At 41.2% G+C, this 25,343-nt stretch overlaps 1 protein-coding gene across 2 annotated transcripts in view; it reads left to right on the top strand.

Annotated features, from left to right (window-relative positions):
* The window catches only part of abhd18 (abhydrolase domain containing 18), a 52,594-nt gene that overhangs the window by 12,640 nt on the left and 14,611 nt on the right, over positions 1–25,343 (top strand). For both annotated transcript variants that reach the window (XM_062393417.1, XM_062393416.1), the window contains 6 exons: positions 5,480–5,588; positions 18,332–18,416; positions 18,514–18,614; positions 21,483–21,558; positions 21,994–22,080; positions 23,814–23,839. In XM_062393417.1, the coding sequence (XP_062249401.1) occupies positions 5,497–5,588; positions 18,332–18,416; positions 18,514–18,614; positions 21,483–21,558; positions 21,994–22,080; positions 23,814–23,839 (467 nt within the window). In that variant the 5' untranslated portion in view covers positions 5,480–5,496. The remainder of the gene's footprint in view (positions 1–5,479; positions 5,589–18,331; positions 18,417–18,513; positions 18,615–21,482; positions 21,559–21,993; positions 22,081–23,813; positions 23,840–25,343) is intronic.

Here is a 25,343-nt window from a genome sequence, read left to right as displayed (position 1 = left end):
ATACACCACACAGAGGGGGGCGGGGGGACCGATGAGTCGACCACATTTGTGGAATCTATTGCACTTCTGTCTGTCCTGGGAGAGGGATCCCTCAAATGTGTCTCTCGCTAAGGTTTCTATGTATTTTTACCCTGTTAAAGGCTTTTTTGTAGTTTTTCCTCACTCTTAAGATCCATTAAAGATTAAGATCCATTTATTCATCCCAAACACATGCACAGACATGCAAAGGCACACTCATGCAGGTAGGGAAAATTAATCTCTGCTTTTTACCCATCTGGTGCAGGACACACAGAGCAGTGAGCGACCATGTACGGCGCTCGGGGAGCAGATGTTGGGGGAGTAAGGTGCCTTGCTCAGGGGCACTAGACAGGGTAGGGAGACTCTTGGATTTTTGGACAGATCAAATCAGGTTCGTCTTTTGTTGTCTCTCCATGGAGTCGAACCAGAGACGAACCAGAGACCTTCTCTGCCCATAGTCCAAGTTTCTGCCACGAGACCACCGCCTCTCCCTTTTTTTTTTTTTTTTTTTTTTCTTTTTTTTTGCTGAGGGTTAAGGACAGAGGGTGTCACACCCTGTTAAAAGCCCTGTTAAAGCCCTATGAGACGAATTGTAATTTGTGAATATGGGCTATAAAAATACAATTGATTGATATTCCTATATATTTAGATTTTTATATATATCTTTTTCTGCTGTTTTTATATATATACAGATTATATTTTATTGTACTATCCACTCCAGCAGCACATTAACACTTCAGAAGAACACTTTCCTACTGGGCACTGACATAATCACATAATTGCTTGTTTCTCCGGATGTGATTTATATATGTATGTCAGTGATGTGTTAAGTGTACAAGCTACTGGATGATCTGAATTTCCCACGGGATTAATAAAGTATCCATCTATCTATCTATCTATCTATCTATCTATCTATCTATCTCCTTTTAAAACAAACTCCATTGGAATACTTTTTTTGTTGAAGTTACAATTCAAATTAGGTTTGTCTTATTTACCTGATGATTTATTTCAAGACGTAAAATAAGACAAAGTTGTTAATTTCCCATTGGAACCAATTGCCCTTGATGAAGTTATATATAAAAGCCATTTAATTGTTTACAATTAATTGTTTACAATTAAATGTATTGTAACTAAGAAAGCCTTAACCGTGGTCTAGTGGCAGAAACTATGGGCAGAGAAGGTCTCTGGTTCGTCTCTGGTTTGATTCCATGGAGAGACAACAAAAGACGAACCTGGATTGATCTGTCCCAAAAATCCAAGAGTCTCCCTACCCTGTCTAGTGCCCCTGAGCAAGGCACCTTACTCCCCTAACATCTGCTCCTGATTCAGGGTTCATACGGTCATGGAAAACCTGGAAATGTCATCGAATTTTAAAATGTGTTTTTCCAGGCCTGGAAAAGTCATGGAAAAAAATTATCTCCCAAAAGTTTTGGAAAAGTCATGGAAATTTGTTATATTCATATTTTTATGTTGTTCAATTTTAGGGATGGGCATTATTAATCGACGATTGATTAATTGATCGTTAAGAATTTCGTGGATGACATTATTTTTTCATAGATGAAAACGATTGCATGTTCGCTATGTGGCAGGAGTTCGGAATATCAGAGTTGCCTTGAATGCAGCATAGGGGGAAGTTAGCAGCTGGAGGAAGCACCTCGGAGTTAAAGGGGACATATTATGAAAATTCCACTTTTGTAGTGCTTCTACACATTATTTTGGGTATCTGGCATGTCTACCGTCCCAAAAACTCTGGAAAAAAACAACTCCCGTGATTTGTTGTGGTTCCTCTATTTCAGAAACTATGTGCTAGAGTGCGTCCAATGGAGTTACGACCGTATTAACGTCATAGTCGCAACATGCCCCCCCACTACCACTCGACCCACCCACTTTTTAGACAGTCTATCGGTGTCCGGCAGCCATTTCATTCTTGCAAGCCTTGGAAACACTTGGATAAGCTAACTAGCAGCATGAATCGGTGGTCGGCTGCAGACATGTGACTCCAGCTTCAGAAGACACAAGATTGAGATGGATTGAGTTCATATACGATGGCAACGTTCCTGCCACCACTTTGAATCGGACTGTTTTATCAACCTGGGCCAATATAACAACGGATTCTCGAAAAGGTTGTTATTGAAAGAGGGGTCGGTGCCATTTTTCCATCGCAATACTGAAGACGAGGGAAATGTAAGTATTTGTTTTTAATAATTCTGGTATTTGCTTCTTTTAGACATTTTTTGTGGCGGCTAGTGCCGTTAGCATGTTGTGCTGTGTGTGAGGGGGTGGGGTCTAGTATGTAGTGGTGGGGGATAGGGAGAGACTTTACAGGAGTTTTCATGTTCGACTATTAATAACGTTATTGAACAATTAATCGAGGACGGCTGGCGAGTCTTAGCGAGAAGACGGCGTCGGAGTCCACAGTGAACGGTGTTCGCACGGCAGGTTCGTGAGTGTTGTGCTCTCCACGTGCTTTCCCCCCCTCCGCTCGCGTGTGCCTAGTAGCTGCTGAAGCTGGAAGTTAGCTACGGGTGCTTGCTGTAAGTAGCTGCTAAGGGCGCCGGCCGTAAGTAGCTGCTACGGGGCGCCGGCCGGCAGTAGCTGCTACGGGGCCCCGGCCGTAAGTTGCTAGGCTACATCACGTAGCATGCCAGACGGACCCACCAAAGATGCGCATACATGGCACGCAGCTTGCTATGAAAACACTGCGACCTCACTACAAAAGTACATGGTTGTTTACCCTCAGTTACTTCGTCATGTCATTGATTGTGTCTCCGTGTTAAAGTTGTAACAGCATCTCATTTGTTGTGACTCCATGGATACTGAATGTCTGTTTAATCATAGGCACACAGAAAACTGTGCTGCACTGATGACGGTGTTGGGACCTCAGCTGTAAGAGACCTTGCTTGGAGGAAGGAGAGGACAACCCAAGTTGTTGCAGTATGGACAAGAGCCACAGGATACTACCTATGATCCTGATGACTTAATCAAAGTCTTGAGTGAGTCAGCAGATGTGACGTGAGTGACTCAATATTTAATCTAAACATTTCAATAATCAGATGGATTACCATCCTACACTTTTTTAGCTGTTGCACCCTTTTGGTGAAATCTTTGTCGTTCTAATAGAATGGAATCTTCCAAACCTGTTCATAAGACACCCACATATATTGTCTATGAAAACTGCCCACTGGAGCTGTTTGAGGTGTGTCCTGTGTGTCGGCAGGGGACAGATGTAATATATGAAGGGCGAGTGCACAGCAAAGTCGGTGAAAGCAGATGCAACCTTCCGTGATTCTCACAGGCTCTATTTAAAATCCAAATAATGTACAAACAGTATGTGAAACATAAATAACATATCAATTAACTGCTGTCTTTAAAAGGTCTTCGTGATTTAAAGACCATTTATTTATCGTCTTCACGATAAATAGAATAAAATAATTAAAAAAATAATTATATAAAGAAAATAATAAATACAAAAAGTGCACAATGTCAGACTTTTTTCCCCAATTTGTATTACAGATAACGTGGATAACCTGTTGGACCTCATCTTTCACAAGGTTTTTCAGGACCCGGCCCCATATGTGAATGAGGTGCTGAAGATCTCAAAACCTGAGGATCTCTCTGCTAAGTATGGCCTCAACACCAGCTAACAAAGCTTCTGTACGCCAAATAACGGCTGAGCCAAGTTTACATTGTATTTAGAGAATAAAGGTGACACACAAATATATAATGTTCCTTTGTTTACAGTATGGCTACTGATGGCACAAAGTGTATTTTTGCAATCAATGTTTTTATTATACTTGGTATTTTTTGTATTTATTACCTCTGTCCCAGCCAGTACATTAAATAACTATTTTTAAAAAGCTCTGGCATCTTTCTGACAATAAGAGTTTATAGAAGCTGTTATGTGCTTTTAATGTTTGATATGTAACATGTCAACAATTGACACGTGTAAGTTGAGCAGTAAGCAAAGTAATACACAGGGAAGAGTAATTTATGTATTTTTTTCCTCAGTCATAATTTTATTGCAGAAATGACTGATATCTCATGCATAAAAAAAAAAAAACTTACTGCTCTATTCCTCTTGGACATAAAGGCCCATAATCTGCCCTATAGATGTTGAATGCATTCTGTAGTGAGAACACATTCAAACACATGTCCTACACCTCCATGAGAGGGGTGAGAAGGGGGAGGGATTAGAGGGGTGAAAGGGGGTGGGGTAAGATGTGGGCGGGCTGAGAGGGGGGCGGGGCCCTCAAAACAGGTCGATCTGAGGAGGTCTGTTTTGAAACAGAGTAAAAAGGTGCTGTTTTAAATGATCCTTGTGGTATTTTTATCAAAAAATGTAGACATTTCATTAAAACCCCAAGGAGCCTTATCAACTGTGGTGAAATGGGCATAATATGTCCCCTTTAAAATAAGCCTCCGCTGCTCGCTCGGCTTCATGTCTGCACACGGACCCTCAGTCCACGAGGAGGGGAACCTGGACAGACCCGGGTCTGGATGAGGGGTTCCGGGAGTGAGGGCGTGACAACAACCGGACTGAGTGGTCGAGAACCGTCAAATCGAGTTAGCTCTCAGAGGCTAGATGCTGCTCTCATCGGGGTTTAAGAGTAGAGCTGCGCATATTTTCAAGTGTAACCAGTCAACGGATCCTGTTTAACTGCCACAAGAGTTGTTCATCTTGTAATAAAGACCTCAGGAAACACACTGTGTTTTTTCTATTTTCACTGCATTTTAATATAGCCTATAAATAGTGAATTTTAATATCAAAATATGAATGATTAAGTGAAAGTCGATCGTTAATTCTCCCGACGATCGATTAAGATAATTTAATCGAATGCCCATCACTAGTTCATTTACGCTGAGTTTTAAATAATGAATATGCTTTTAAAGAAATACGCTAAAAATTTAAGCAGGCATACTTGGGTTTGTGTCATTTAAGGTATACTGTATCCCTTGGAATTCTCATTGTTAGTTTGCACACTACATTTTGTCACTTTTTCGCGTATACACCAAGATTTCATGTTCGGTCATGGAAATTTGGTTCAAAGTTATTGAAAAGTCATGGAAAAGTCATGGAAATCTATTAGTCAAAATGTGTATGAACCCTGCCGATTGCGTACATGGACGCTCACTGCTCTGTGTGTCCTGCACCACATGGGTCAAGAGCAGAGGTTAAATTTCCCTACCTGCATGAGTGTGCCTTTGCATGTCTGTGCATGTGTTTGGGACTAATAAAATGCATCTTAATCTTAATCTTAATATGAATATTCTATTTTTGAAATTAAATTGGAACTGGGATCTTGTGAATTGGAATTGAATGGTTTCTGGAAATAAATGGTGATATCAGGCTGACTGAATAATTGGCATACATTGACATATATAATTCAGCTTCCATATATAGTCCATCTTTAGATGATGGTAGTTTCTGCACATTCTCAATGAAGGACATCTTTCTGTGCAGATGCCTGACGCTGGTCCATGGGTGTGAGCCGTCTAGATGTAATTTATAGAAGGCTACTCCTCACCAAACTCTTCATTGGGGGATGGGGGAAGCCCGAAGACCTCAAAAGGTACGAGAACCAGACACCACAACAGAATTCTACCTTGACATATTGGCTGTAATGAACCATGGGATCATGTATAGAAAAATATATGAGAAATGAGGAATCTGACTCAACTCTTTCTTTAGATCTCCAAGTAGTCTATATCCAGCTGGAGATGTAGTTACTCCAGGATGTCCAGGGTCCAATCAGTGTTGTCCCCCTCAATTTTCTTAGGATTCAAATTCTTTGCCTCGAAGCTTCATTTCATTCTTATAACTATCTCACTACTCAGTGGTCACTGTGTTTCTCACTCTGTGAAGAGTGATAAAACATTTAGCTGGTGTATTTATGTATTTAAGCGGGTTGTGTCATAAAATTCCATTCATTTAAACAAAAATAGTAGATAGACAGCAATAATTTAATGTACTAATGCATTGACCAAATAAATTTGTAAAACTATGAAATTGACACCCTTTCATCCTCATCTCTATAAAAACCTGCTGAATTCATATTTATGTTCCTAGATAAACGGGGTGTTGCTGCAATGAAGTTAAAATAGCGCGTTAAGTCGTAATTGTGTGTGTGCGTGTGGGCACGCACGCACTACTCCGGATCGTTCCATGTCTCTTGAACCCTGTTGTCCTGACTGTGTGTCAGGTCACATCTCGTGTGGTGGGAAGCAGGAAATACAGACACAAACTAAACATCAGTCCTGTACATGATAACTAGTGATGAGTGCTGGTTTTTATTGTTTATAGTGTAAAATGAATACAGTTCAGAGGGGGAGTGAGGTGGAAGCTTCGATATGAGAGTCAGATACAGGATGAGTGGACCGTTCATGTGCATCCTGATCCTGCAGCGATGTTATAATTATTCAGCGGAGACTACATCGCAATGAATCTAAGAGAAATGTTCACGGCTCTAGTTCTCACCGCTATGCAACCGCCTCAGTTAATACAGCCCTGGCTTCATTCATTTTAAACATCGTAACTCCGGAGGTGTATCTTTCGTGTCTTCCACCTCTAACGCCTTTGATTCGCTGTTCTGAAATTTAAGTTGTGTGTTACCTTTAGGGGCCATCTGTTATCTCTCTGTTCAGCACACCGCTCTTTTCATGGAAAACAGATGTCCTTATATGGAGATGCTAATTTCAGAGAGCGGACATGCGCCTGTCAATTTAGAATTAAGAACAGGGTCATCCAGGTTTTTATGTCCTTGAGACATGTTCGAAGTTTAGTTAATTGATTACTTTGTTCAGGTTTTATTGACAAATATAACTGGGTGTCATCCGCATAGCAGTGGAAATTTACCGAGTGTGTCCTGATAATGTTTCCTAGTGGAAGCATATATAATGAGAATAAAATTGGGCCTAGCACAGAGCCCTGTGGAACACCATGATTAACTTTGGTGCGCACAGATGACTCATCATTAATTTGCACAAATTGGGAGCGATCAGAAAAATATGATTTAAACCAGTTAAGGGCGGTTCCATTAATGTTAATTAACTGTTTCAGTCTTTGTAATAACATTTGTTGGTCAATTGTGTCGAATGCTGCACTGAGATCTAACAGAATGAGGACAGACACAAGTCCCTGATCTGAGGCTATTAAAAGGTCATTAGAGTCTTCATATATATTATTTTCCTTGAGAAACTCACACAGCTGATTGGCTACCACTTTTTCTAAGATTTTAGAAATGAAGGGGAGATTAGAAATTGGCCTGTAATTGGCTAAAACCTCTGGGTCTAGAGTGGGTTTTTTGAGAAGGGGTTTGATTACCTCTATTTTAAAAGACTGTGGTACATAACCTGATGATAATGACAGATTGATAATGTTAAGTAACGAACTATCAATTAGGGGCAGAATGTCTTTAAGTAATTTGGTAGGAATGGGATCTAAGATACAGGTTGTTGGTTTAGAACCTGAGATTAATTTGGTAAACTGATCACGGGTGATCAGAGAGAAGCTGTCTAAGTAATGGGTAGGATTCTCAGCCGTTTCTGAGATCTCTGTTGTTGGGAGGGTATTAGTGCCAATTGAGGGCAGGAGATGGTTGATTTTATTTCTAATAGTTTGAATTTTATCTTTAAAAAAGGTCATAAAGATATTGCTATTTAGGGATCGAGGAATACTGGGTTCGGTGGAGGTGTGACTCTCTGTCAGCCTGGCTACAGTGCTGAAGAGAAACCTGGGGTTGTTTTTATTCTCTTCTATTAGTTTTGAATAGTAGGCGGCTCTTGCTTTGTGGAGAGCCTTTTTATATTCTTTAACACTATTCTTCCAGTCTATTAGATTTTCAACATTGTTGCTGGAGCGCCACTTCCTTTCTAGTTTTCTTGATAATTGTTTTAACTCATTTGTCTGGGAATTATACCACGGAGCTAATTTACTATGTTTGACATTTTTCTTTTTAAGAGAAATAAGGGGTCACGTGATGGCGGCGAGCTGAGCGGACGTTTCTGTCGGAGCTCCGTGCCACTCGGTGCTAATTTACCCATTATCCTGATAACATCCAGGCGCTACAAGACATTTTTGTTATGAGCGTGATAGGCTATGTCCTTGGAAAACTTTTGGCCAGTCTTTCGACGAGATGGGAAGAACCAGAGGTAATAAGGATAAAAAAGACCCCCCGTCCGAGCCCGGCGACGACACACAAGATGGCGACCTAGCCGAGCCTGATTCCGTGGATGGACTTGACCCTGCCCTTGCTAAAGCTCTGAACGTAATGACCTCCAACACTCTGAATATTGTAAACAAAATGAACATTTCCTAACCGAGTGGCGCGGCTGCTCGTAACGTGACTTTTTAGCGTTTCCACCTTATTTCGTTCGCCCCCGTATGGAGGACTTTTTCCTTTTTTTTGCATGCTTTTCATCATATGCCGTCAGTTCGCTATCTGTGAGTTTGAAAGCTGTTTGTATGGTGAACAGCCCCTGTTTATTTGGGGAACGACCCTCAGTTTGTTCTTCTTTGTTGTACATTTGTTATGTTTGTTTAGTGTAGTTCATGTGTTAAGCTCAGGACATGACATGTATGTAAGATTTTTGTGGGGGTATCAGTATGTTTCTATTCCTGACAGGATGAATATGGGCTTAACCCGCTCTGACTCTCTTATTATGCCCTGGTGTCAAATAGTGTCTTATGGCCATGTCTGATTTATATAATATTAAGATCTGTTCATGGAACGTCCGTGGCCTCCAAAAACCTGCCAAGAGGACGGCAGTATTATCATTTTTGAAAAAGGAAAGTGTTTCTATTGCATTCCTCCAGGAGACTCACCTGGAGGACAAGGATAATGCTAAATTGCTGAGGAGCTGGGTGGGGCACGTTTTTGCCACCTCATACTCCTCTTTCAGTAGGGGCGTTGCCATTTTGATTAGTAAAAAGCTGGCATTTAGGTCTCTTGAGTGTGTCGAGGACAGCCAGGGCCGTTATGTAATTGTTAAGGGAATACTCGCATGGAAAGAGGCAACATTCATGAATCTATATTGTCCCCCAGCTTACTCCCCTGATTTTCTTTCGAAGGCTTTTGCAGTTTTTATGGAGCAGGCCTCAGGTGACTCTTTTGTGGGAGGAGATTTCAATTGTCATCTTAATCCATCTCTTGACAAACTTCCATCTGACATTTCTCCCCCTTCTAAGCGAGCAAGGGTGCTCACTAATATATGTGTTGATATTGAATATTGTGATGTGTGGAGGCAGCTTCACCCTACTGATTCAGAGTTCCCTTTTTTTTCGGCCCCACATAAAAGCCACACCAGAATTGATTACATTTTTATCCCCTCCTCAAAAATGTCTCTTGCTTTATCATGTACTATAGGCAATATTGTGTTATCGGATCATGCCCCCCTTTATTTGGTGTATTCTCTCGCTGAGGACAGGGCATTGTCACGGTGCTGGAGATTTCAACCATACCTTCTCAAAGACAACAAGTTTATCTCCTATTTTACTTCAGAATTTAAGATTTTTTATTCTATCAACTCACAGATAATCCTTCTATCCTCGGGGAGACGTGTAAGATATACTCTTGTGGACTGATTATGTCTTTTGTTGCATCCAAGAGACGTGGGAAGAATGAACAGCGTAGACTTCTCGAATCTCGATTAGCTGAGCTGGAGAAAAATCATATATCTAGTCCGAGTCCGGATTTGCTTAATGAGCTGTTACACGCACGTACTGCACTGAATACTTTTCTCATTCAGGACTCTGAACAGTCCCTTAAATTTGCCAGGCAGAAACTATATGAGTTTGGGGACAAACCTGGTAGATATCTTGCTAATCTTGCCAAGAAGAGGGCAGATTCTCAAAATATTGTCTCTATTATTGATTCTAATGGTGTTAGATCATTTGATACTAGAACTATTAAAAAAAACTTTGCATCATTTTACTCCGATCTATATGGTTCTGAACAGCCTGACAATGCCTTGTCCCTTATGCGTCAGTTTTTTGCGGATTTAAGACTGCCCAAAGCTACGGATGATCAAAAATTACAACTAAATGCCCCAATTACTAGAGAGGAGAGGCTTCTTGCTTTGAAATTTATGCCGTCCGGTAAGGCCCCAGGGCCAGATGGGTTTGGCTCCGAGTTTTATAAAGAGTTTAGTGGTATTCTTTTAGACCCTCTGTTGTCTATGCTCAATCATTAATTTATGAATGGGATTCTGCCTCAATCCCTTAGGGAGGCCAACATCTCTCTCATCCTTAAAAAAGGGAAAAATCCGGACTGCTGTGCCTCTTACTTACTTAACTCTGACCAAAAATTGCTCTCCAAAATTTTGGCCTTGCGCTTGGAGAAGGTTCTGCCCCATATTGTCAAGGAAGACTAAACAGGTTTTGTCAAGGGCCAGAACTCCTCTGATAATGTGAGGAGGCTCCTTAACATCATTCAACTAACTCAGAACTGCAAGGACCCGGCCCTCGTGTTGTCTCTCAACGCCGAAAAGGCACTTTTCTGTCGTGTCTGAGCAGTTCTGTATGTTTTGTGTTATAAAAAATTGTAATAAAAATATTATAAAAAAAAAAAAATATATATATAGATATATTCTTTTTGGAATGCTGATAAATTTTTTTAGAGCAGAAATCTCTATTACAATATGCTAAATTTCATTAAGTCAATCAATCAATCAAATTTTATTTGTATAGCCCATATTCACAAATTACAATTCATCTCATAGGGTGTGACATCCTCTGTCCTTAACCCTCAGCAAGAGTAAGGAAAAACTACTAAAAACCCTTTTAACAGGGTAAAAATACGTAAAAACCTCAAGGACAGCCACATGTGAGGGATCCCTCTCCCAGGACGGACAGAAGTGCAATAGATGCCACGTGCAGGAAAACATCATCAAGATTTAAGTCTTCAAGATTAAAGATTAAAGTCTCTAGCAGCATTTGATGAGGGTAAGCATCCCGAAGGACAACCCCAACATGACATGCCAATCAGTCCCGCTGAAATCACAGTCCATGGTCAGCAACCAGCAGGACCACGATCCACCATCCAGACCAGAACGCCACTCCAGTCCTCAGTCACCGTCCACCGCCACCCACCACGAGCCGCCGTGGTCCTGGTCCAATGCCTGTACCCGATGCCAACGCGACACAGGGTCCGCCACCACCACCACGATCAGCCCACACGACACAGAATCCGCCACATAGGGTCCGCCAACACAACCACGATCAGCCCACGCGACACAGAATCCGCCATACTGGATCCACCACCGCGACCCCCGGTGCGCGATCAACAAACCGCAATCCATGGTGTGGCCACAAAGGCCCTGGATCTGAGGGTGATAAATCAAAGGGATTCCGGGGAAGGGGGATAGGGATGGAGAAGAGGAAGGAGAAGCTGGAAAAAGAAGCTCCATGTGTCATGTGTCATAAAATAGAACAAGTAACGTTCTGCCGCACTAATTAGCTCTAACTATAAGCTTTATCAAAAAGGAAGGTTTTGAGCCTACTCTTAAAGGAACAGATGGTGTCTGCCTCCGGAACTGAAAGTGGTAGTTTATTCCACATCAGAGGAGCTTGATGGCTAAAAGCTCTGGCTTCAACTCTACTTTTAAAGACTTTAGGGACAACAAGTAGGCCTAAATTCTGGGAGCGGAGTGCTCTAGTGGGTTTATAAGGTACTAACAGCTCTTTAAGGTAAAATGGCGCCATATTATTAAGGGCCTTGAAGGTGAGGAGGAGAATTTTAAATTCTATTCCAGTGTAGTGATGCTAACACAGGAGAAATGTGTTCTCTTCTCTTTGTTCTCGTCAGGACACGTGCTGCGGCATTTTGGGCAAGCTGTATAGTCTTTAACAACTTACTGCTGGAGCCTGATAATAATGAATTACAATAGTCCAGTCTTGATGTAACCACCAACAGCCAATCATATTTGCCGTAGTTTACCGTGCTCCAAGGGCTTATACTGAATTTTTAAAGGAATTCCCTGAGTTTTTATCAAACTTAGTCCTAAAGACCGATAAAATTATTATTGTTGGTGACTTTAATATTTATGTTGATAATAATAAAGATTGCCTTAGCGTAGCATTTATTTCAATACTAGACTCTATTGGTATCAGTCAGTGTGTGCACAAATCTACTCATTGTGGTAACCACACACTTGACCTTGTATTATCGTACGGTGTCGCAATTGAAAATTTAACAATACTTCCGCGCAATCCAGTTCTATCGGACCATAATTTAATAACCTTTGATTTTTCAATAACTGAATATATGCCACTAATAAAAAATTAATTTTCTAGATGTCTACCTGATAGTGCTGTAGCTAAATTTAAGGAAATAATCCCAATTACATTTAAACCCGTATTAGCAGTAGATATAAACAACAAATTCTTTAAAACCCTAAGCTCCATTGAGATCGACCACCTCGTCGATAGCTCTGCAGACTCATTACGATTAACATTAGACTCAATAGCGCCTCTATTCTGATATCACCGGATATGACGACATGCGGGTTAGTTGTCCTGCATTAGCGAACTACTGACAGCACAAATAATCACATTAATTGAAACCATGGAGCTCCTAAAAAAGATTTTTGCATTGCCCCTGGATGCAGTAAAGAGTCTTACAAAGTAAAAATTAAGGGAAGATTGTCCACTTTCATGTTTTACCACTCAAGTGCCAAGTGGTTATTCATAGTTGGTTAGCAGCAAATAACGGTAGAATCCTCCCGTTAGCCGCAATGCTAGGGTGTGTAGTAAGCACCTGCAACCTAACTACTAAGCCTAACCCTAAGACTATGTGGAGGAGAGGGTTTTTGAGGCAGATGTACTGGTGGTTACTCGGACCAACAAGCGGAAGTCTGAGGCTGCTCCCTCTGTGTTTGACTATTTGTCTTATAAGGTCAGGTGTACAAACCGTCTGACGCTTTGCGCTAGTGAAGACTTAGCTGCACGCCGTAGAGAAAATGAACAGAATCGCATATGCCTGGCAGAGCAGAGACAGGTACTTACCTACAGTTAACAAGCTTTCTAATTGGCCACCTAGCCTTAGACTCTGATTCTCCGCTTGAAGGTGCACTACACTCATATCTTACATTCCAGTGTCACTGCATTGAAAACCTCACCTAGTACAAAGGTTTTGAAATCAAAATTATACTTAAAGTGGAGAAATTGTATCTGTTGGGCAGCAGCAGCAGTTGTATGACAGAGGGGGACATTTGTGTTGAGGAGCTGGAAAATATATCGAGGGTCAGTGTGGGCACTGAAATAGGTGAGTGTCAACAGGAAAGGAATGTATCTAATACACAATACAGGAATAAAGGCACAATGACTAACAGACAACATATTTATTTACACAAGTCCTTCATCATAATCATGCTTATGGCAGACTAGTTGAGGAATTCACACCATCATCACACCATCTGAAGAATGGGAGGGGTCTGAGGAGGCCAGTTCAATGGAGGCGGGCTCAAATGCTGCATATGATGATGAAATCCAATGAGTGACATTAAAAGCATCAGTGATGAAGCAAATCTCTCTTGGGACAAAAAAAGCATTGTGTCCATACAGGAACTGTTAAAGCTTTTCTGTATTTCCCACTGGGAAGGTTGTGGCAAATATCAAGTCCAGCCACCTAACCTGAGGAAAAGAGGATTTGGATTACAGATTAAGACTGAATGCATTGATGGCCATGTTTACACTTGGAACTCTCAGCCTTTGGTCAGAGGTATGATGGAGTACAATGTTTTGATTCCTGAAGCTAGTTTCACCACTGGCAATGAGTGCAGTCCATTTTTTGTATTTTTGATCTAGGACACCATCAGTCTGGAAACTCTGTCTAAGAGGGAATGGTTTAACATTCTGAGGGTTTATGTCATCCCTGATGTTAACAAGGTGTGGACCAAACACATTGAAGCTGTGCTAGCTGCAGTGAATGATGAACCGCTGGTTGTGTGTGGAGATTGCAGATATGACAGCCCTAGCCACAATGCAACATTTGGAACTTACTCTTGTCTGGATATCAAGTAAAACTGGGTTGTCGTGACTCGTGCATGAGACTCTCAAAGTCACAGAAGTGAAGAACAGCTTTTGGCTGGAGGTTAAAGGTGAGAGGCTGTGATCATGGGGCGTGTTTCAACCGAACCAGGAAAAAAAATGCCTCTTTGCTCAATTAGATAGACCTACAACCAAACAGAGCACAAGTATGTGACATATGTTAACTAACGCATAATTGTTGAAGAAGATCAGTAAAAAAGAGTTTTGCCGGTGTTGTAAAAATTATTTAAGGATACACGGAGAACTTACCAACACAATCAGCATTTTTGAGAGAAGCAGTAACGCCGGGTTCACACCGGATGCGGAGGCGATGCCAAAGCGCTGCGCTAATCCCTAGCCCGCCGGTGCTTGGCTGTTCACACCGGATGCTGAAGCGGTGGGCAGCGCTAATAATATCACCCGTTGATCCAGTAGTATAAAAGCATATACATTCTTGTTGCTCCAACATTAAGCAACAACGTCTCAACATTTGTCTTTTTTGGTGTTGTCTTTATACAACATGTTCCGAGGATCATACAACTCACTGTACTTCTCCACTTCAATTATTAATTTAATGTCATCCATGTTGAAGAACTTCTCCGCTGTTTGCTCCGTTAAATGTCGGGTGTCGAGGGTAAATTACGTGTTCTCCACTCAAGCCTATGTGGAGAATACGTAGCCCCCCCTCTCTCTCTTTTTATCTTTATCACTGCTTGTGTGGATGTAGTGGATGGGCAGAGGGGGACATTTAATAATGTCATTGGTAAAATTGGTAAAATTAGAACTCCAGGACAACAGCAGGGGAATTCAAAGTATGGGATGCATAACTGATAATTTATATCATATAAAATATGTCATCAATATCGTTTAAAATCATTTTTCAGTGTGTTTCCTGGCACGATACGCTTGTGTCAAGCGCAAAAAATTGAGTCTATGCCGAAACGATCGCCGCAGGACACTAGGCAGCTGCAGTGCAGCGCAGCGCTTCAGCTCCCATACATGGCAGTGTATGGGAGCCAGCTGTTATTTAAGGCTTGGCGCTGCGCTTACGCGTCGATTTGGCGTCGCTTTGGCTTCACTTCAGAGTCCGGTGTGAATGCACGTACAAACAAGTTGTCCGTTTAGGATTACAATTCCACAACACATCAAACAAATTGTATCGCGTTTGTCGGCCCTGTAAGAATTTAATAATAAGGTTGGAACGCGACATTCCCATTTAAAAAAAATGGACAGACGACGAAGGAGACCAGGCTGAAGAAGCGTGTCCATCATTGTATAAAGCCCGCCCTGACAATTTGATTGGTCCGAAAAGCTTCTGTTCGGGCATAGTTTCTCCCCAACGGAGCGATGCCATACCGAACATCCCAACCTCAAATGTTGTGGGCGGGGCTAAGTTCGTCTGACATGCAGGCTAGCTTTTTACATGAAGGGAATTGGGACAATAAAATTAACCCCTAAAATAGGGATCCTACTCCTCATCCCTAGATGTCCACTGGCCCACAGAGTAAACTGCTGTGATGGAAACCTGAAAATAGAAGAGGCTGGAACACCACTTTCTGCAGAAAGGATCAACACAGAGAGTCACAGGGATCTCAGAGTGTTGATGGAGATCAGGCAAATGCTTATATAGAGGAACTAAGCCTGTTTGTCTGATTCAGTTCAGACTGGTTCTGTAGGCGTAGGTTAAGACAGGAATTAAGACACAGGAAATTTGATTTGCGTACATTTCTTTGAAGATAAAGCAGACGGAATTATGTCCTTGGACAGTCAATAAGTAATAGAAAGCTCATAAAGGTATTAAAAAGGGAATCAGGTTTCAGGTCACAAACGCTTCAGGTCATAATAGTCTCAGACAGGTATACAAAAAGATACTTTTCAAATACAAAATAGTTTTCCACCACTAGATATTTTAGATATTAGTATTTAACCTAAACAGATTGAACAAAAGTAGCAATTCTGTCTATGATAACACGAGTCAAACAATAATGCACCATACAATTAAAGAGGTATTTTAACTTGCAGAAGATTTTTGTTTAACTAAGTCTATAACTAATAACACCAGTCAAAGGAGGTGTGGTTCAAACAAGAGATTTCACTGGTGTTATAGTGTTTTATTAGCCTTGGTACGAGACCCAGCAGTCTTGTCTGCTTTACTTCTACTACTACTTCCACACTGATGACATTGCTAGCTTGTTAACATGAGGGCCTACAAGCATTATCTTAATGTAAAACAAATGGTATGATTGCCTTAATTAGTGTCATACTTACTGACATAGCCACCACTACGTTTAGTTCAAAGCACATATTAGGGAAGCATTACTTAAAGGATTTTGTTTGCTTGCGTTAAATGGTTGTATTAGCACAGGTCCTCTGCCGATTTCTCTCATTAGCTTCAACATGTAGGATAAAAATTCATTGTATTGCAAATCAACCTTTTCCTGGACTTCCTAGATTGCATTCACCTTTTGTCCTCACGCAGACCCCTTTGTTTGGCCAATTTAACTGTTGTTTTAGAATTACCTGGCAGGGGTCCAGAGTGCGACCATTTTAGTCCCACAGTGCGAATTCTCTCATCTTGTGCCGTGACCTTTGCTGGCAGAGCAGCTCCTCTCACAGAAGCGTTTCAGCGCCAGGCAGCGGAAAATTACACAAGTGAGGAATCAGAAATGATTATCAAATTTAACACAACTTACAATCAGAGGGGTCAAGTAACGAAGTACAAATACTTTGTTACCTTACTTAAGTAGAAATTAATCTAAACTTTACTGGAGTATTTATTTTTCAGACGACTTTTTACTTCTACTCCTTACAGTTTCACGCAAATATCTGTACTTTCTACTCCTTACATTTAAAAAATGGCCTTGTTACTCCTATTTAATTTTGGCTGGTTTTCATCCCTGTTTGTCATCGTTCAAAAACACACACAAAAAATAACCTTTTTTTTGTGAGACATTAAACCCCCCTCCTCCCTTCGGAGGAGCGAGCAGAGTTTGAGTTGGGTGCCAACTCGATGCTCAGTAGTACACATATGGTACTTTAATGTATTTACATAAAAAAATTCCCCTTACATTACTTTTACTTTGATACTTTAAGTAGTTTTGAAACCAGTACTTTTAAACTTTTACTTAAGTAAAAAGCCTGAGTTGATACTTCAACTTAGACCTAGTATCTATACTTCTACTTGAGTAATGAATGGGAATACTTTTGACACCTCTGCTTACAATATAGCACTAAATTCAAATATTGAATTGAACTTCCGGATCAATTGCCTGCCCCTGTGCTGTGTATTGTGCATCTGGGTTCTACACCGAGCTGGGGTTTTTTTGGGAAATATATTAAAAAGTTGCAAATTTTTTTATTTTTCCATCAAGTTACATTTAACAATATATATAGGACTTTTCTAGTGTTGATGTGAACTCAAAGCGCATTACAGTACAGGTCTTTACAGTTTGCATTCCCCCATTCATATACATTCATACAGTGCATCTAAGGGCAGAACTTTTTTTCTATTAGGGCCATTCTGGGCTCATATTCTTGCCCATGGACACATTAGACTGGAATCGAACTGCAAACCTTTTCGTTGGAGGATGACCGCTATCTCATCAGCCACAGCCGACCGACTACAAATAACCAAGTGACACTAATCTTAACCCACCAACAATAAAACCTCCCTCACTGGATAATTTTGTTAATTTAATTATTTTTTAATTACATCACACATTCATGGTTGTCCTGGATGCTGATCTCTGTAATGGCAACAACATAGTATTACTTCCTCTTTTGCCATTTTTCTACAAAGTAAAAGCACAAAGCTCATTTTGTTGCTGCAATGCCTTATATCTAGCGGAATTACAGAGCTTAATTTTGAAGATTGTGTGGATTTCCTAACAAACCTCTGAAATAGCATGAGATCATGCCGTTTATGCCAGTTGTTAATAATTATTATAATAATGATAATAGTTCTGATGACAATTACTTTTTTTACATTCATATTAATTAGATATAGATAATAAAGGATCTTTTCAAACAAGTACTATGTTGCTGTAATGAGAATACATTTTGTTGTGAAAAAGGATTTGAGAAGAACATTTGTTCTCCAATGGTAAGATGATGCTTTGGTTTCTTTATTCTGCCAACTGCTGCACCAGCTGCGGCAGGGAGTGAGCCCGCATCTGGCTACACAGCAGTAAAGAGATCTTTAACCTGAAATGTCTTTGTCCTGTGTACTCTATGCAGAGACAACCCACCCTCTAACCTCTATTTTTAAAGATTTCTCCTTGTGTTTTGCAGAATCTTTGAGTTCCGTAAGATTATTGGAGACAGAGAGAAGTGCAAGTCTCTTGTGCCTGAGGACTATCCAGTTTACATTAGCAAGGTTTTTCATCTTTTATCTTTTTATTTCTCACCAATACACAGTAACTGCTATTTGTATTCTCACAGTTGCTGTATGTTTGTTGTGTCTTTGTGTCCAGACAGAGGAGCACTCCGACTTTCATATCCATGATGGGTTCTTCATCTCTCCTCTGGAGCACTGGGTTCCTGGAATTCTGCCACCAGAGGCTCTCAAAGCCAGGTAGACAAAATACCTACTACGTTTCTACTCAGGTCTTCCTGAGAAAAGATGTTTGTCACACTAGACCAGTGGTTGCCAACCCGTAGATCGCGATCTATCGGTCGATTTCTCAAAGTCTTCACTCTTGATTCCCCAACACTCTGGACTCATTGGCTGTCGTCCAGTGTTAATTTCGTTGACGAAAACGATGACGAATTATATTCATTAACGACCCTTTTTCCGGGACGAAGACGAGACGAAGACGTAACGAAAATGAATCTTTGTAAATAAAAACTATGACTAAATCTGTTTTTTAACTTTCGTTGACGAGACGAGACGAAAATGTTGGTGGTTGACTAAGTCACAATAATTTTTTTAACATCGTATCAGGCCGCATGAAGTATCAGGAGCGGGCGGGTGAGTCTGTGTGTCTGTCTGTGTGTGTGTGTGTGTGTGTGCCTGTGCGCTCCCAGATAGCGCACCGGTCCCGAGGCTCCGCCCCGCTCACTCGCTCAGAAACACAAGATCAGAGTTAGTACATGTGAAGAAGCCTCTCAGTGACTCACTGCTTCTTGACTATGGAAACAGTGAAAACACAGAGTTTCTCTGGTCTCAGCTGATCAGAAATCAGCGCCTTAGCTTCTTGATCAGAGCAGACGCTGCAGTTGGTTTCTACCGAGCTGCAGTTTCTGTGTCCGCCTCCAGTCTAACCTGCTCTCACTTTTTGTTTTCACATTTAAAATTAAATATATATTTTTGAACTATTAGGCTCCAGCTATATGTTTTTATAGAAAAGGAGTTTAATGTGGCTATTAAATGTGACTAAAACTAGACTAAAATGGAATTTGTTTTAGTCGATTAAAACTAGACTAAAACTAAGAAGGATAAAAATGACTAAATGTGACTAAAACTAAAATGCATTTTCGTCAAAAGACTAAGACTAAGACTAAATCAAAAATAGCTGCCAAAATTAACACTGCCGTTGTCGCACCGCAGATAAGCTGTGTGTTGATTGTCTGTTTTTCACATGCGCTGTGTGTCTGCTAATAGCGGTGGAGTTGCAGGTTTATCTCCTGCATTTCCTTCAAGAACAAGTTGGTTTATGTACTAAAGTAAATTTCAGGACTCCACAGTATAAAGTGCGCATTTTTCAGTCTGTCGATAACAAGCAAAACCTCGTTGAAACAAATGAGTGGACTCAGAAGGTGAAACACTGAAGTGCTTTTACTTTAAAACGGGTTCGGAGTATGTTGTAAATACATTTGTTTCATAGACAAATAAACATTGTGGTTCACAGAAAAATGATCCCTCACCTGAGTTTTTATGTTTTTCTGATGAATTTATGTCACAAACAAATGGTTGCAACACTTAAAAGCACTCCACCGTTTTTGGAATCCACTCCCTTGTTTAACCCTTTTGTTGTTCCTGCTTCCCCCGGCTTTTGTCCGTGCTTCCTGCGGCTTTTGACCCCTCACATAGCCTACCACACATTAGCATGCACAAGCAGGGCAATAGACAAGTGAGCAGCCCTTTCAGATGTATTAGTTACACCCGCGGCACACAGTGTGAGTTTTACAATCCTTTTTCCTGGGGCATATCTGACACCTCTACCTCTTACTCGCCCCGAGCGGGGCTGCTGCAGCGGTGACTAGGGCCAGAGGCTCGAGTGGAGTGTTGTCGTCGTCAAGAGCTCTCTGTGTGGTGACAGCTTTCACAGACTTCACAACCGAGGTGGGCGCTTCCGTGCAGGGTATGCGCTCCCTTCGTGTAATGAACGGAGTCACAAGATCCTTTCCCAGCTGCTCGAAGAACAGACTCCGCTTGTTCCCTTTGCCCGGCCTCCTGCAGCTGTACGTACCGATCACCTTGGCTAGGTTGTCCACACCTCATTTGCTGTGGTTGTAGTCCAAGATGTCGGCCTCTGTGTGCTGCATGCTCAGGAGCACCACGTTCCTGTTTTCTTTGGGATGTAGGACACCAGAGTGGCGGTGGGCGTGAATGCGAACTTGGATGAGAACACCTCTCTTCCCTTGATAGTGAGCAGCCTGGCCAGGAGCTCTGGTTTGTTCTTCCAAACCGTAGCGACCATGGTGATCTTCCTCTCCAGGAGCTGCTGTGCGACTTTGTGGTCCCTCCGTGATATCGAGCACTACCCGCAACGCCTGGTTCTGTTCTTGGCGTCCACCGCTTGCCATCCGGTATAAACTTGCATCTTCCAAGCGTAGCTGGATTTAGCATCACAGTCCACCCACGAATTGATCCCTTATTTCGAAGGCTTGCTGGGCACGTACTATCAGAAAGGACACCGGCCTAGGGAGAAACAGAGGAGAAGAGAAGAGATGAGAGGAGAAGTGAGTCAGGCAATGAAGGTCTGCACTGGTCCTGATAATATAACTTAATAATAATTTTAAAAAAAAGAATAACCTCTGAACGGAACCAGTTGCTCTACCAAGGTCACTTCGGGCCCCAGGTTGTAGAGCCGTGGCAGCCGCACCACCCAGGCATGCTAGACCTCTCGCACAGCCGACAATTTGTCCGTGTCTCGTCTCGCGGCCATCGAAGTTCAGCAGATTGGAGAACGTGTGAGAGACTTTTAGGGGCATTGTGGCACGTCATATCGCCCGGCTTCTGAATAAGCAGCAGCATCACCCACTGGGTCATTGTCTTCTTCGTCGTAGTCGTGCCATCGTCGTCTTTGTGGTCGCCGTCGTTGTCTCCCTCCGTTCGTCGGACTGCTTCTCCTTCCTTCTCTCGGTCTGCTTCTCCTTCCTTCTCGGTCCGTTTTTCGGTCCTCTTCTCCATCTGTTTCTCGGTCTTGATTATTAAGAGATTACTAGATCCATTTGTGTGCTGTGGCATCAAAGTGAGTTGTCATTGTGTTTTTTTCAGTTTTCAGTTCATAGTTCCTAAGAGATGGCAGAAGAACAGACCAGTATGCATCCACTTGGCTGGGACTGGAGATCATGTAAGGCTCCTAACCTTTTTACCTCAACATAACTTGAACATCAAGGCCCTGTTTCAAACCTGGTATGTGATGAAATATTATATATTATGTCTTATTTGAAATAGTGATGGTTAGGGTTATGGGAATACCATGTACATTAGTGTAGACAGCCAGCCCCGTCAAAAGATTAAATACTAAGATTCTGCACAGGGCTGTCACTTTTTATTGGAAAATCATAACAAATTAATGTCATGACAAATTTGTTCATCCTTGATTTTTTTTCTTACAAGAGGTGATTTAAAATATTGTAATGTATTTTGAGGGTTAAGGGAAGAGGATGTCACACCTTGTTAAAGCCCTATGAGACAAATTGTGATTTGTGAATATTGGCTATACAAATAAAATTAGATTAATTGATTGTTTGATGATATTTTGTGTGTGTGTATGTGTGTGTAGTTTTTCTGGCGTCGGCGGACCTTGATGGCGAGGCCCATGATCAAAGAGGCCGGAATGGCTTCATTGCTTCTGGAGAACCCATATTATATCCTTCTACTGTCTTCTCACATCTGCCTCCTTCTTTTTTGATTTACTTTTTGGAAATTACTTTTCTGGACAACCCAGGTAGACTTTATCTCCACTTACTGATATACTAATTTGATCAACAGATATAGTGATGCACTTTCATCATTATGTGAGACTCTCAATAGAATTGTCAAAAAAAGCTGTAGCGAGATGTGTCTCTCTGTGGCAGCTCTCGTGCTGCCTTTTGAATCCAGGGAGAGTCAATTGGCCAGCTAATCTCAGCCATGTCAATCAACTCTCCTTGGTTCACCTGTAGGTGCTCTGCCGAGCTAACGCCACACAGATATTTAATGATATCCACCTGCAGCTTTCTAGACACTACAATGTCTAGTCCCCTAAAAGATATGCCCGTTACACATTTTTTTTACTGCTAAAAAAACTATAAAGCAGTTATACTGGTAACAAACTATGAACTGTTTTTGCCTCACTCTCAAAACAACCATTTGTGGTTTTAAACATAATATATCAGGAATGCCCAAATCAAATATCCTTACATATGACACAAACATTCGAATAGAATTTTGTTGTCAAAGGTAAAGGTCACTGTGACCTCACAAAGCATATTTTGTCTTATGAAGGAGATATCTCTGAAAACCTCGAAGGAATTCTTTCACAATTAGCACAAAACTACACTCCAAACTTGGATTTCAGTCTGGTTACCAAAGGTCAAAGCTGAAGGCCCTGGCGGCCTCATGAACTATGCTTTCCTGAACACGATATCGTAAAACCAGATTAAGAGAATGTCTTAGAATTTGGTGCAAAAGTTCAATCGGACTGAAAGATGAACTGAATAGATTCCATGGAATAGGTCAAAGGTCAGTGTCACAGTGCTGTCATCTCTCTGAGAATCTGATACGTTTGGTCTGGTACGTTTCCCTTGGACTCACAGATTTACTGATCAGACATTTCCCTTGGACTCACAGATTTACTGATCAGACTACTCACTGATTTACTGATTAGATTTAAGTGATTTTGAGGTGACTAAAAAATTTGTTTGGGCCTCTTGAATGTGATTTCTAAAGACTGCTTAGGGAAATTCTTTCAACTTTTGATCAGTTTCATGGACTCAGAGATTAAGTGATTAAGTTTCAGTTGTCTAAGGTAACAGTGACCTTATAGGAATCTGGAAAAAAGTATGTAGGAATATGCACATGGAAACGCTCTGGTTGTCAGGGACATACAACTGCAGTGTGGTAATTCTAGTTTTTCTTATCCTTGTGTCTACTCCTCTCCTCCTGTTTTCTTCCTTTTGATTGTTTTCTCAAAATGTGTGTTTGTTTTCTTTTAAATGCAACACATTTTATTCATACCACCCTCTATTATAAATAGGTGGTCTCTTTGTGACATCACAATGACCTAATCTGTGTTTTTTCCTTGATGTGACCAAGGTCCTACAGATATAGAGATTATTATACGGCTGTTTACAAAGGCTGTGTAGTACACCTCAGTACTTCAAATGACCATGTGTAAAATCTCCTGAGTACCGTTTGTGTTTGCTTTGGTACGACTACTGATGCAAACAATAAGAGTTTGTCGTGAGGAAACAAGGGTATGAATCAAGTATAAAATAGAATATTATCTGGCCTGCATCCGGCTCTCTTGGGACTGAATTCCAATCTGTGTTGAATGTTTTTATCTTCATTTAATGAATGCTATCTCTAACATATTTTGAATCCTTGACTATCCTTTTACATGGCTCTCGTAAACCTAAGGACCAACTGTAAGTTAACTCCCTTTAACATGATTGTGACTTGATCTATAACCCTTTTATCTGTTTACTGGGGTTTTAAATTCCTGACGTATATAACAGTTGACATCATCTTAACTAAGCACTGTTTGTCTCTGTATTCTTTTTCTTTATTGAAAATATGGACTAAAAGCTGAAAGAATTAGTTTATCAGGCTGTTGAGGATTATGCTCTATGGAGAAAATGGTTTTATTAGTTGTTGAAAGTACTTTGAAACTTACAGCTGATCTGTATATTTAGCAAAATATCTCTCCTACTTTGAAATTACATATGTATTGAGTGAAAGCCCTAATATGAATTTTGCTATGTTTACATAAAAATGTAAAACGCGTAATTTTGGAGCAGTAGAATTACAGCTTGCATTAGTTTTGAAGCTGATATTTATATTTAGGTTGATTTGGCGTTAACCAGATGTATTTGTGAGACACATCATGCACAAAAAATTACCACTGCTTTATGTTGTTCAAGTACACATACAATTACAGTGGCAAGATAATTATGTGAATCCTTTGGAATTACCTGGTTATCTGAGCTGAGATGTGTAGATGCTGCCATTGAGTCTGTTTTAGAAGACATCGACAGCGCATTCATTTTGAAAGAGGAACAGAGAACGTGGAGGCGATGCCAAAGCACCGCGCTAATCCCTATCGCGCTGGCACTTAGCTGTTTACACCGGACACTGAAGCGACGCTGAACCGCCAGGCAGCGCTAATAATATCACCCGTTGATCCAGTAGATTAAAAGCATATACTTACTTGTTGCTCCAACATTAAGCAACAGCGTCCCAACATTTGTCTTTCTTGGTGTTGTCTTTATACAACATGTTCCGAGGATCATACAACTCACTGTACTTCTCCACTTCAATTATTAATTTAATGTCATCCATGTTGAAGAACTTCGCTGTTTGCTCCATACGTAGTCCCCCCCTCTCTCTCTCTCTTTTTATCTGTATCACTGCTTGTGTGGCTGTAGTGGATGGGCAGAGGGGGACATTTAATAATGTCATTGGTCAAATTAAAACTCCAGGACAACAGAAGGGGACTTCAAAGTATGGGATGCATATTTGATCATTTATATCATATAAAATATGTCATCAATATAGTTTAAAATCCTTTTTCAGTGTGTTTCCTGGCGCGATCCTCTTGCTTCAAGCGCAAAAAATAGACTCAACGCCGAAACGATCGCTGCACAGCGCGAGGCAGCCTTGGCGCAGTGCGGCGTTTCAGCCTCCGGTGTGACCCGCACAAAGGTTTAACATGGGAGTGGATGGGAGCCAGCTGTTATTTAAGGCTTGGCGCTGCAGCGTCCGGTGTGAACCCGGCGTTAGTAAATAACTCACTGCGTCGCTTAACATACGTCACATACTACGTTGCTCTGATTGGTTGTAGGTCTATCCAATTGAGCGAAGAGGAATTTTATTTCCTGGTTCGGTTGAAACACGCCCCATAATCACAGCCCAATGGAGCGGTCTCAGACT

This window comes from Platichthys flesus, chromosome 8 (assembly GCF_949316205.1).
Source record: "Platichthys flesus chromosome 8, fPlaFle2.1, whole genome shotgun sequence".
NCBI lineage: Eukaryota > Metazoa > Chordata > Actinopteri > Pleuronectiformes > Pleuronectidae > Platichthys > Platichthys flesus.
The sequence above is the reverse complement of the archived record's forward strand: the minus strand, read 5'-3'. Positions and strand labels throughout refer to the sequence as shown.